This window comes from Ambystoma mexicanum, chromosome 12 (assembly GCF_040938575.1).
Source record: "Ambystoma mexicanum isolate Mex_15411 chromosome 12, UKY_AmexF1_1, whole genome shotgun sequence".
NCBI classification, from domain to species: domain Eukaryota; kingdom Metazoa; phylum Chordata; class Amphibia; order Caudata; family Ambystomatidae; genus Ambystoma; species Ambystoma mexicanum.
The window spans coordinates 769,658,463-769,672,154 of NC_090936.1; the positions used below are offsets into that span (position 1 = coordinate 769,658,463).

General features: G+C 49.1%; 1 protein-coding gene across 1 annotated transcript in view; it reads left to right on the forward strand.

Annotated features, from left to right (window-relative positions):
* ZDHHC17 (zinc finger DHHC-type palmitoyltransferase 17) overlaps positions 1-13,692 on the forward strand; it is a 1,301,491-nt gene that overhangs the window by 407,740 nt on the left and 880,059 nt on the right. Inside the window, exon 7 of the mRNA XM_069629270.1 lies at positions 10,180-10,342. Within this exon, the coding sequence (XP_069485371.1) occupies positions 10,180-10,342 (163 nt within the window). The remainder of the gene's footprint in view (positions 1-10,179; positions 10,343-13,692) is intronic.

Here is a 13,692-nt window from a genome sequence, read left to right on the forward strand (position 1 = left end):
TGGACAACTACTGACTGTTTGAATGGTGCAGCTCCTTAGCATTGGTGGGCTTGGACTTGCTTCCAGCTCGAATCTTGGATAAAAGGAGGTCCTCTGCAGCTATTCGTCAGATCTATGCAGGAGCAAGAATCCCCCGGAGAAGAGCAGCCCCCTGAAGAACCAAAAACAACTCTGAAATTGGCCCAGCGTACATTCCTGTGTACAGCCTGGTGAAGCCCTGCTCTTCTACCTGCTTCAGCCTTTGGACTAGTGGGACCAACTAGTCTTGAAACCTTCTTGAGGATCCAGCTCTCCAGAGACAAGTGTTCCAGGACTGCCCGGCTCCCTCATGGGCTACCTCGCCAGAACCAGTGCCGTTCCAAATTGAATTACAGAACTTTGATGGTGCCAGATTGTGCCAAGAGTCACCTTTTCCCCGAATTACACCTTCCCACCTTCAAAGGAACCTGCCCTGTAGCACCTTCTGTGACCACAACTGGAAGAACACCTGTAGTCACCTGCAAATGGTGATTGTCACTGGAACTCACTTTCCTCCATTGAGTGAAGTCTGAAGGAGGCCTGCATCATTGGATTCAGCATACCTTCACCGACAGGTGTTGCATCTTGGATTACCAGCCTACTGGAAGAATCCTCTAACCTGCAACTACCGGGCACCTCCCAGTGGAGCAAACGGCAGAAGACAGAGCCCCCCAGACAATCCACAAAGATGCCTGGGACAATCTGAGTGGTGGGGGCCAGGGAGTAAGTAAGCATGCATGTTGCCCATCCATACCACCGACTCCCCTGTCTGACTGTCTTAATTACATTTTGTGCCATACTGTGTGGACTCGTTGAGGGCCCCGGACCTCACTCACGCACTCCTGTGACTAAACCTTGACCGCTCCGCTATCAACTCTACCCTGATTGGGTTTCGACTAACCTCTCAGTGCTCCACGTTAGTCATAATGAGGGTGGCCTCCTAAAATCTACCAGCCCAGATTGTAACAATTAATCTTGACAACTTGCAAACAAGGTTGCATTTCTGATTGCTATTACATCAATCAGAAGGATCAGCGAGTTGCAAGTCCTATCGGTATTCAAATAATTTGTATACACAAGAACAAGGTGGTTTTAAGAACACATACGAGGTTTTCACCAAAATTCATATCCAAGTTAAATGTTAACCAATTCACTGAATTACCAGCTTTTGTTTTTCCTCCAAGATCCACAAAGTAAAGGAGAAAGACCTTTACATACACTTCATGTTCGTAGCACTTTAATGTACTACTGGGACAGAAGTAGGCATATATGAAAAACAGCAATTTGTCATGTCCATGTCAACAAGTAACTATTGCAAGGTGCATTGTCGGATGTGTCCAAATGTACTACTCCATAGCTAACAAAATACTTCCATTTACACCAAAAGCACATTTAACCAGAAGTATGGTAGCAAATTTGGCTTTCTTTACTAATTTTCCCCTGGAGGCCATTTGCAATGCAGCTACGTGGAGTTCAGTGTATACTTTCACATCATTATTTTGTGAATACACAATCAAGAACCAAACCCTCAAGGAGATCAAGCAATTTTAAGATATTTATTTACACCGACTTCTTCAGCTCACCACCACCTTCACAGAATACTGATTGCTATTCTATTCCTAGCATGTGAATCTAAGTATATACACAATCCACAGAAGACAAATATTACTTTCCAATAATAGTCTTTCTGTGGCTTGTATCTTCTTGAAGTCACATGCGCTCACCAATCCTCCCCACATGAGCTGGTAGCTGGTGTATATATATATTTTTTTTTTACAGTGCCAACATATTTCACATGTCAAACAATATGAGGATGTCAACGCATGAACAGGTATACCCTGTCGACTCCCACTTTTTCAATTTCAAAATAACAGATATAATTATCCACACCAACCACTAGATGGCAGCCTATGCAAAGCATGTGACTAACATGCACGCACCTGAAATGCTTTGCAAAGTGGCTTTGTGGGTACTTGTCTGCAGTGACGCCCTCAGACATTTTTCATAGGGGTGGCCTGATGAGGTCACTTGGGGTGGTACACAAAGTTGCATTCATAAGTGGCATGTGGGTGGGGGCAGCATGAAGCGTGGCCATGGCCCCCTTTGGCCACCCCTTGGTGGCACCTCTGCTTATCTGTCCCTGGACATTTTTCCTGCTTCCATTTTGAGTACAGTGAGTTTTAGGCTGAAGAGTGGAATTTTAGCCCGAACATGCGATTTTAATGCAGTTTAAAGACATGTATTCCGCTTCTGTTTAAGTGAATTTCTGATTACACTGTAACTGATTCTAGTAGCATTTATTTATTTAGCAAAATATATAGAGCACCAAGCCTGAAGGCATCTAGGCGTTTTTCTTGACAGGCAACAATCATCGCGGGTTGCAAGGGTTACAAAGTAGCATGTATCTATTCTTCTTACAAGTGTAGTGCCCTGGTTCTCGCTCCAAATGCCTCCTGCCTTTTAATAGACTACGGATATTTTTATTGTGTGGCTTGTTTGCAAAAAACTTTTTTTTTTTTTAAACTTTTTATTGGTTTTACAACAACAAGAAGAAAAATACATTTCCCAACTCCCCCCCCACTATCCCCCGCCCTCCCCTTGAAGGCAATTGCTTATGTCCGTGCTCCATTATCACCATGGGCCACTCGCCAAAGGTGGTTAAGTTCATAACAGAGAAACCATCTTCCCGACCACCCCCTATCTCCCCTGGGAGTGGCCTCTCCTTGTCCATGAACGCGTGTATTGGCACCTTGGAGTTGTCTACATTGTCCATTGTTTGCTCCGGCCACGGCCAGGCCTCCTCCTCCCGACTTGCTGTATTTCCTCTGGTCTATGTTCCGCCCCCGGGCGAGCCAGCCTGCCCTCTTTCCGAGTCGTCTGAGTCACTCTTGTTGTTTTCCACCCCGTCTCCGAACAGGTCCTGCACCAGGGTGTTCCACGCCAGTATTCTGGCTCCACTGTTGCCTTCTCCCCTCTGCGTAGCTCTCGTCCAGACAGTCGTTTCAGCAATCACCCACTTTTGTAGATCTGCCCACAAGCCCTCTGCCCAGGGTCCTTCACTCGTGTTCCATGCCATTGCTATACGGCGCTTCGCCAGTATTGTCATCAGGTCTTTCATCTTTGCCACGTGTGTCATCTGCCTGTCTCCCCTCGGGAACAGGCCCAATATATAAGACCTAGGTGACCAGGCTTGCATATGGATTCCCGCCGTCCTCGCCTTATCCCTCACCATATTCCAGAACTCTGTTATTTTTCGGCACGACCAGAACATGTGCACCATGTCTGCTTGTTCTTCCCAACAGCGTGGGCAGCTGAGAGTTTGTCCTTTTCTCATCTTCGGCATTCTTTTGGGAGTTAGGTATGCTCTGTGCACTATGTAGATTTGCAGCTGTCTGAACCTGGCATTCCTAGAAACTTTTTTCGTGTATTGGAGGGTTCTATTCCATTTTTCGTCCTGGAAGGGCTGCTGAAGCTCCTCTTCCCACTTTGCAAGCACGTTCAGTGTCTTTTTATTAGTGGTACCCAATAGTTGCTCGTAGAGCCTGGACACGGTGTGTCCTCCTTCAGAAATGTCATACCAGGCATCCAGCGCACCCCCAGTATCCTCTGCCTCCCCCTCTGGCGTGGTTTCCCACCTCTTCTTTATTGCTTGTACTAAGCTGTTATACAGGATGAACTGGCCCTTGTACACATCCTGTTCCTCCACCAGGGACTGAAATCCGACCTACTGTCCTTCTTGCCACAGGTCCCCTATTTGGGCTACCCCCTTGTCCTCCCATTGTGCCCTGTACGTGGCCAGGCTTGTTATGCAGGTATCTACCAGACCCACCAAGGGGATCTGTTTCGAGCAGAGGTCTTGAATGCCTTGAGTCTTCCAGGCTCTTTCCCATAGTATTCGGCCCAGCTTGGCCATGTTGGGAAGGGCTCTAGTCTGGGCAGCAAGTATCCACAGAAGTTCTAAGTAATATTGCCTGAGTGCTGGTCGGAGAAGAATTGCGTCAATGGAGATATCCTCCCCCAGCCATCTCACCACAAATTGGAGTTGTGCCGCTAGGTAGTAATGCAAAAAGTCCGGGAGTTTGATGCCCCCCCCACTCGTGGCTCCTCTGTAGTGTAGTCAGTGCTACCCTGTTTCTCCCCCCTCCCCACAGGAAGGTCCTTGCCAATGTGTGCAACCGTTTAAAGAAAGCCCCTGGGATGTTGTAAGGAATATTGGTAAAATAATATAGGAGCCGGGGCAGGACCGTCATCTTCAATAAGGCCGCTCGACCTATCATCCCCAGTGGAAGGGTCTTCCAGAACTGCATGGCGTGCTCAATTTTGTTCAGGGCTGCCTGCGTGTTGGCTATGTGTGTGTCCGTGGTATCATGGTAAATGTCCACCCCCAGGTATCTAAAGGTGGTCGGGGTCCATGTGAGGCCCAGGTGCGGCAATTGATCTGGTGGCACTTTTCGCAGGCCCGCCAGGGGGAACAGTGAGGATTTCTCCCTGTTAACAGTGATTCCCGATAGTCTACCGAATGTCCCTAGTGCCTCAAGTAAATCTCGCAGATGGGTGCCTGGGTTCTGGACGTAGAGCAGTATGTCGTCTGCGTAAATCGATATCTGGTGTGTCACCCGGTCAATCACTATGCCCGTATCCATATAATCCATTCTTAGGAAGGCCGCGAATGGCTCCAGAGCTAAAATCTATAACATTGGGGACAGCGGGCACCCTTGTTTCGTACCTCGCCCTATGCTCCATTCCCCAGAGACAAGCCTACCTGTCTTGACACTTGCTCTCGGGTCATTGTAGAGCAGCTTTATCCTACGAAGGAACCCCTGCCCTATCCCAAAGTGGGCGAGTGCTCCCAAAAGCCAGTCCCAGCTCACCGAATCAAATGCTTTTATCGCATCTAGTGAAGCTACTGCGCACTTCCCCTCTACTTGGTTGGTCCTATCAATGACGTAATGGAGTCTCCGGAGATTCCATGTCGTGTTTCGTTCAGGTACATACCCTGTCTGGTCAGTGTGGATCAGGGTGGGTATCGCTCTTTTGAGCCGGTTAGCTAGTGCCGCTGTCAGGATCTGGGAGTCCTGGTTTATCAGGGAAATTGGTCTATAAAACCCGCACTCGAGGGGTGGCTTCCCCGGTTTAAGTATTAGTACTATAATGGATTCTGACATGCTATTCGGGAGCCTCCCCATCTCATATGCCTCGTCCAATCTTTCTAGTAATCTAGGGGCTAAACTGTCTCTATACCTCTTACAGAATTCCCCCAGTAGCCCGTCCAGCCCCGGGGTCTTCCCTGTCGGCAGTTGGTTGATTACTTCCGCCAGTTCCTCCACAGTGAGGGGAGCATCCAGCATTTGGGCCTGCTCCTCGGTTAATTGCGGGAGCCTGATTTCCACGAAGGCGTCCTCCAGGTCCTACTCCTCCGCCTCTTGGACTTTGGTGTACAACTTCTCGTAAAATTGCGAGAAAACCGCGTTTATACCCTCCTGGGACCTTACCACCTCCCCTTGGCTATTCTGGATTGCATTAATTGGTTCCCGCTTGGTTTCCTGTTTGGTTAGCCAGGCCAGGAGCCTGCCGGGCTTATCCCCCTCTGCGTGCAGCCTCTGTATGTACTTCCCATAATCTAGACGCCCTAGTCTTTCCCAAGTCACCGTGCAGTGTTGCCGCAGGTTGGCAAGATCGTCCTGCTCTCCTCCATTCTCCCCCGCCTGTTTCTCGGCCCTCTCAATCTTCCTTTCTAACACGTCCAGTTGTGCTAGGGTTTCCCTCCTGAGTCCTCCCGTCTTCCCCATCGCCGCACCTCTGACCACCACCTTAAGGGCCTCCCAGATCGTCACCATGCTGTCTACGCTACCCGAGTTATGCTCAAAGTAGTATTCTATCGTGCTTTGGATATGTTCCTGGAATTCTCCATCCAGCAGTGCTTCTGCCCTTAGTTTCCATGTGGGTGTGGGGCCCCCCTATGTGTATGTGCCCATGTGACTCTCAGGGGGGCGTGATCAGACAGGGTCCGTGCATGTATATGTGCCCCAGTGAATTCGCCTAGTGTTTCCCTGCCCGTGAAAAGGTAATCAATCCGCGTGAATGTCCCATGCGGAGCACTGTAATGTGTGTATCCCCTTTCCCCCCTCATGTACCTTCCTCCAGATGTCTTCCAGGTACAGCTGGTCCAGTATCTTCCGTAATATCCGTGCCTGTGGCGCTGCTCGTTTATGCTTGTCGTCCGAACTAATAAAATCGGGGTTCCAATGTACAATTGTGGTCTCCAGCCCAGATGATCGTAGCGTACCTATACGGGGCCAGCCGGGGCGTGAGTGACTCAAAGAAGGCTGTCGTGTCATGATTGGGGGCATAGGTGTTCACCAGGCACACCTCCCGGTTTTCCAGCATTCCGTGGACGATCAGGACCCTACCCTCAGCGTCCTTTTCCTGGTTGATCTGGAATGGGGTGCTCGGAGCGATCCAGGTCATCACCCCTTTGCATAGTTGGAGTACGTTGAGCTGTACATCTGACCTCCCCATTTCTTGGCCACCTTGGTTTGTTTTCCGACCGTCAGGTGCGTCTCTTGCAGCATTGCAATGTGGGCTCTTGTTTTATTTAACCAGGTGTATACCCTCAGCCTCTTGACGTATGCATTTAGCCCTCTCATTCCATGTGACAATATTTAGGTCATCTCGGTTCTTGTGGGGGCAGGCGCTAGTGGCCCTCTCCGTCCCATGGGCCCGTAAACTTTCATGACCTCCTGGCGTGCCTCTTCCGGGGATCCACGTCCCACATCCCTCCCGTAGCACTATGTGACTCACACGTCCTCCTTCCCCCGCGATATAGCTGATCTTGCGGCTCTTGGATTCGGTTTATCGGCATTTCCCTTCAGTGCGCTTCGCTGACCCATGGCGCTCGGGGTCTGCCCCACGTGTCCACCTTCCGTGCCTCCGCCGTGGCTTCGTTGTCTGTTATGTCCTCTTTTTCTCGTGCCTTCACCCCGCAAACCTAGCCTCCAAACAACTGTAACTAAAAACGACAACAAACGCCCAGCCTTCCCTCCCCCTGCTCGGGCCCCACCGCTCTCCAGGTACTGCCTTCTTTTCCTCAGGCGTACTTGTCGCGGCGTAGTGCCTTAGAACTGGCACTATAAAAATTGTCTCTGCTTGGGGTTCCTACTGTGGGTCTTGGCGGTCCAGTTCCAGAAGTCTTGTGCTCCCAGTATAATTCTTTAATTTAGGCCTTTGAACTCTTGAGCTGTTGGTTATCTTGCTCTTTCACATTTCCACAGGGAGTATCCCTGTGTTTTCTTTTCCCGTTTTGTCTTTAAATTAGTTGCAGCGAGGTGGTGTGGCAACCTGCGGCCCACTGCAGTGTTCCTCAGATTTTGTCTCGCCCGGTCTTGCCGGGGCGCCTGGATCTTGCATCCTTTCTCGATCTCCCTCTCTGCCACGTCGGGGTGCCTCTCTGTTCCGTCTGTTCCCTACCGTTCCGGCTGCGGGAACCCTTGTTGGTCCATCCACAGTTGGGCGTCCGCTGTGGTCTCAAAGATCTGTGTCCTTCCGTTATGTAGCACTTTGAGTTTAGCCGGGTATAGTAGCATGAACTTCACCCCCGCAGCCCGAGGGCGGTCTTTGGTCGGCCAGAACTGAGCTCTGCCTTTGCACGAGCACTGTGTAGTCTGGGTAGATGGTTATCCTGGCTCCATTCCGGATTATGACTCCACCGTCTCTCGAACACCAGGATTTTTCCCTGTCTTTAAAGTTCATGATCTTTGCGATCATAGGCCTCGGTGGTGCCCCCGGGCGGGGTTTCTTAGTTAATGCTCTGTGTGCCCTTTCCACAACGAAGCCCTGGGACAGGGTCCCGGCTCCCACTGCTTGGATCAGTAAGTTCTCGATGTAGTCCGTGGGATCTCTGCCTTCCTCCCCATCCGGCAGCCCCACTATGCGTACATTGTCACGTCTGGCCCTGCCTTTCGCGTCCTCGGCTCTGCGTTCTAGTGTACTGATGCATTCCATTGCCTCTGACATTTGTGATTGGGAGGTGGTCATATTCGCTGTATTACTCTGTACCTGTTGTTCCACCGTTGTCACTCTCTCCGCCAGGTTTCTCGTGTCCTGCCGAAGGAGCCCCACGTCTACGATTACTGCATCCAGCTTGCCTTCTATCGAAGTCTTCAGTGCTTCTATGGCCTCCAGGATACTTCCTTCCACCTGTTTGATCTCTCCATGCGTAGCATATGACATTGCCGTGTCCATTTCAGCTGCCTCGGGCTGCTGGTCTTCATTCTTGCGGGCAAATGACTCCATGACCGTCTGCCTCCCCCTGCCGCCTCTTGGTTTATCTGGCATGTTGGTTTCAGTTGCTGTATGCCAGTATGTGGATCCTGCTCATGCAAGTCTATGCTGCAATTTCGTAGTGATAGCTTATCGTTGCTGTGTTGGGCCAAGGTCTTTACTGTGGCCTTCTTCTTGCGCCGTTCTCTGACAGGTGGTCTCACCCCGTCATCCCTCGATAGTGCCCGGTAGCCGCACCCGTGCAGCTCCGCTGTCTCACGTGGCCACACCGGGGGATCAATTGTTGTCGTCCTTGCCGTGGGGTGGTGTACCCCTAGCTATTTCTTCCGTGCAGGTGTGTGTGGAAGTAGGCCCGCCAGTTGTGTGGTTCGCGGCTCTTTCCGGGGTCTCTGTTAAGACTGTTTTGAGTGGGCTGTGTCCTCCCACGTATGTCCTATGATCCCCAGAGCGGGCTTGGGGTCGGGTACTCGACTAACCTCTCTGGGCTTCTGCTGTGGCCCTGCCGTCAATCGCCGTCCGCCCCGGTTTATTGGGGTGGAAACTGGCCGCACGCGGGGCTTTGTCCCAACCGTATCACCATCTGTTGCGCCCGCTTTCAACCCAGGCACCTCTTCAAGGGAGCCCCCTCCCGTGCGTGTCCAACGGTCCCCAGATCGGGGTCGAACGCTCCGTTCACCCCCTTTGTCTTCTGGGCTCGGGGTCTCCTTTTGCCTGGCGGGAGCCCCCGGCGTCCCCACCGCCAGCCTCCGTTCGGGCACAGCTACCCGGGCTTACTGTCAGGGGGGGCCCCCGTGAGCTCCGCTGCCCACCTGGGCCGTTCCCTCTCGGCTACGGCCTGTGCTGCGGGCTGCCGTCCGCGGCCGTTCGCGCCCCTGTTTGCCTACCCTGGCACGGCACTGCGGCGCATCTTTCGGCCTCCTTCCCTCTGCGGTGGCTGGTCCGTCTCCTGCAGCAGCCAGTCCGCCGCCTCTCCAGGGCTACTCGGCACTCCTTACTGGGCTGGTTGTCCGCCGGTAGTCTTGGGGTCCCGCCTGCCGGCTGGAGCCCTCGGCGTCCTCACCGCCACCCCCGCTCAGGCACAACGTGCTGACTGTCAGGGGGGGGGGCGCAACCGCCAGGCCCCCTTGAACCCTGCCGCCGCCGCTGCCCGCCTGGTCTCTTCCTGCTCTGCTACGGCCTGTGCTACGGACTGTGGGCATTCGCGCTTCTGCCGTCTGTCCTTCTCCCGGGCGGCTCGGTGGTCTTCACTTGGCTGGTTGTCCGCCGACGGCGCCCCCGAGCCCTGTTTTCCTTCCTCCTTCACCTGCCTCCTTCTCAGAGGCGAGGAGCCGTTTCAGCGAGGCGCGCCTGCCATTTTGCGTGGCGGTGCCGTGTATCTCGCGCTCTCCATTTCAGTCTTCCCAGTCACCGATTTTCCTCGAACTTTCTTCTGCGTGTTCTCTGGGCTTTCCGATGCCTTCCCCAACTTTTATTTGATCGTTTTCCTTCTGCTTATGGCCTTTTTTCAGGATCTATCTCCGGATGGAGTGGGAGCTCTCCAAGACTAGCTCACGCTTGCATGGCCGCCAAGCCACGTCCCCGCAAAAAACGTTAATTACCAAAAATAGTTTTATAAATGTGCATATTTCTCAGTATACCAGTGTTGTGTAGTTTCTATGGATAATCATGTGGACTGTGCAAAAACTGTTTTAACACAAAATTCAAAATGTCTTGTACATTAGAGTATCTTTCTCAATCAGGCATACTCCGATATTGTACAGTTCTGATTGAGTTGTTTGAGATAGGAGTTAAAAATGGTACAATAGTGCAATTTATTGCAGCAGCGTGAACGTTTTAACTTTGTTACCTTCTTGTTATAGTAAAACGTTTTTTGTGTTTTAGTGTGGATCCTACGCGTTTGCTGCTCACCTTTAATGTGTCTGTAAATCTCGGTGACAAGTATCACAAAAACACAGCACTGCATTGGGCTGTCCTGGCAGGGAACACTACAGTGATTAGTCTTCTTCTAGATGCTGGTGCGAACGTGGATGCTCAAAACATCAAGGTAAGCCATTCTCTTTTGTTTGCTATATAAAATGTTAATCGAGTAATCCATATTTCAGTAGATTGGTCTCCTATGAACTTTAGTTCTGAATTGACGTAATATTTGAAAGGAGCACCTCCAACTTGTTTTGTGTATAGAGAAATGAATGGAGAGCTTGCACGGCAATATGAAGGATAATGTACATTGATCTACTATTATCTTTCCATCCATCTCCTTACTGGAAGAAAATCTCTGTTTTTTCATTAGATTTATTTATTTTTGCCATCTTCGACTTGGCGCAGTCTGCCGCTCTGTAAAATGAACCTGTAGGTTAAACAAATGCCATATTCACTAGCACAGTCAAATGTCATTTTAAATCTGCAATTAACTACATACACGTTATATTCTTGCTTTCATGCCTAACATAAAATGACTTGCAAGCTTATTTGATCCAGAAGACTAAATGCCCTCTAAACTCGATGGACATATACTCAATTTGGAAAACAATATCCCCAAGATTTGAATTCTGAATGTCCTAAAATGTATATAGTTTGAAAATCTCCCTTAAAGTACCAATGAAAAAGAAATGGCAAAATATATTGAACTAAATGTCTGTATTGCGTTGCCTTCATTATCTGATTTAAGTAGTAATGTTTCTCTAGCCTCAACACCAAGAAATCATTGTTTCAAACTGTTGTATATGTAGAAGCAGGCGAGACAAAGACTTGACTTTTAACAAATATGGCTTTAAAAATCCTGAAGTAATACTTGGGTCACAATACAGCCATTTATGTTTGATGCTCATATTGGAGATTCTTTATGAATCTTCAATATGCCCTGTCCTCTTGTTACTAAGCACTCGTATAGTGGAGATGTATTCTGCATGCTGCAAACAGCATAAATCGATTTGTTTGGGGAACGGTATTCCGTTTAATAAGTTCAGGAATTAGTTTGCCACTATAGATTGAATGCTTAGTAACAAGAGGAAATCTCATTGAGGAGGATGAACCGCACATAAAGGAATGGTCTACCTTGGCTACAATTAAGGTAGTCATATGACAGTGAAAATGTAGGATACACCTAACTACTACACGTTTATTAATGACGAAGGGTGAACTTTGAAAGGATGTACACTCCATATGAGAACCTCTAGTCCTAATTTTCATTGGAAGTCTTTTTATTTGATTCTGTTTAAATACCTGCCTTGAAAAAGCCAGAAAGGCAAAACCGATGACCAGTTGGCATATTCTTTGTTAATCTACTCACACCTTGCTAACACACCCATAACATATGGTTGAGAATATTTTGAAATATGAGTGATAACACAAATTGTTGTATAAAATTGAATGGTCCCATATAATTCTGGAATTTGGGATACACTTGAATTTTGGGATATTCTTTTAGTCCTTTTGCTTTACTTCCCCTGCTATTTTGTGGGTGCTGGTCAGCCCCTAAGACTACCATTGCAGGGGCACCCCTTTTCCCTTTGTGCGATTCCTTGACATTTTTAAGCTGCACACATCACTTTAAAGTGAGGCACAGCAGGGACACTGTATATCCCTTTTCCTTTTCCTATGTAACCTACTGAAGCATCAGAGTTCAGAACATAGTGCGTAGACCAACACAGAAAATTAACATGACTGAATACTGCTATAAATCTGTTAAGATGGATTTCTAGAATCTGCCCTGATGGACAGATTTTAGGAGTCCCTGCACCCCTAGATATAGTTAACAGGGAACTCTGAGGTAACCCAATCAAGGTACGTGGATGAGGAGTCGAGGCTTATTCTCAAAGTATGAATAGGGTCAGGGGCCCTTAGTGAGTCCACACAGTATGGCATGCAATAACTCAATTTAGATGGCAGATATAAAACTGTTATTTATCATGGGCCTTTGGACACACTGAGAAATCAATCTAACGAGTTGTATTATCGCACAATACTCTAGGATACAAATATATACATTCACCATAGGTTCCTAAATGTATTTAGTCCATTAGTCAACAAGTAAGTAGGTAGTTTGAATGCAGTATATGATGGAACCAAGTCACAAGGTAATCCCCTTACTTAAGCAGTCCAAACCTCAAAAGTCATGAGCCGCAATGCGTTTCCCCTGAAAGGAGTTTCTGCAGGTAAATAGCAATTTGCTTGTGTTGGTGACAGTTCAAAGAAGTAATTCAACAATTTTACTACGGTAAGTAAATGTTTTGTTATGTTTTCAGGTTACTCTACCTAGGTTTGAGGACCAAAAGGTGAGTCGAATGGAATACAGGGGACAAAGGGACTTGTACCCAAGTTTATCCTATGGGGGACAGGGGAGGCTTGGGGACAGATGCACTGCATTTACTTACCCCCCTGACTTTGGTAAGTGATACCCAGGAGTTGCAGTTTTGGGGATTTTTACAGGTGGGTGCAACTGCAAGATGTAACCTCTGGCAATGAAGAAAAGCATGAAACATCAATGCATGCCTCCTCAGAACACGGAACAGGTTGGAGAAATGCCAGTTCCAGCGACGGTCCCTGCACACAGGTGACGACAGCCGTCCTTCCATTTGCAGTCACAGCAGCTGCTCCAGGACAGGAACCCTTGATGCAGGGACTCTGAAATTCCGGGAGAAGGCAACTTGTTGCTGGAGCTGCCGACCAATGAAGCCCTGGGCTTGCACGCGGAATGGCAATGCTTCTAGTGAGGTAGCCCATGATCGAGCTGGTCAGTCCACTGGGCAGCCTAGGGACACTTCCGAAGTGCTCATAAGGGCAGGATCCTCATGAAGGAGTCGAGACTGGTTCGTCCCACTAGTCCAGGGGCTGAAACACAGCTCAGGGTCCTCAGAGATCAGGTAGTCCTACAGCGCTTCACTAACCAGATACAGGAAGGGATGCTGGCCCACTCCAGGAATAGTCTTCGGATTTTCAGCAGGTTGTGCTTCTTTGAGGGGTTCTTGACCCCAAAGATGAATGGTTCCAGAGGTCGTCTTATACAAAATGTGGGCTGGAAGCAAGTCCAAGCCCACCAATGGTAAGGATATGCACCATTCAAACACCCAATAGTTGTCCAATCAGGGACTACTACTTGTTTCACATTTGCCCCACACCTAGACGGATGTGGAGTGGGACTAGAGACTCCTACCCCCGTCCGGGGCCAAACACACTCAAATGCATGACTCGCTCGTGAAAGCACCAGTTTTCCTGGGCAAGTGCATTAACTTATATGGGATTTCCTGACCGAGGAAGGAAGAAGGCCAAACCAATATGGCCAAAGAAGAAGTGAAAAATCTCATGGTATGGCCATTTTAGGGCCCCTGCCATGTTTAGTTGCCATATGCAGTAAACCCGAATGTGCACACTAAAAATAATGCAAAAATTGTAAAA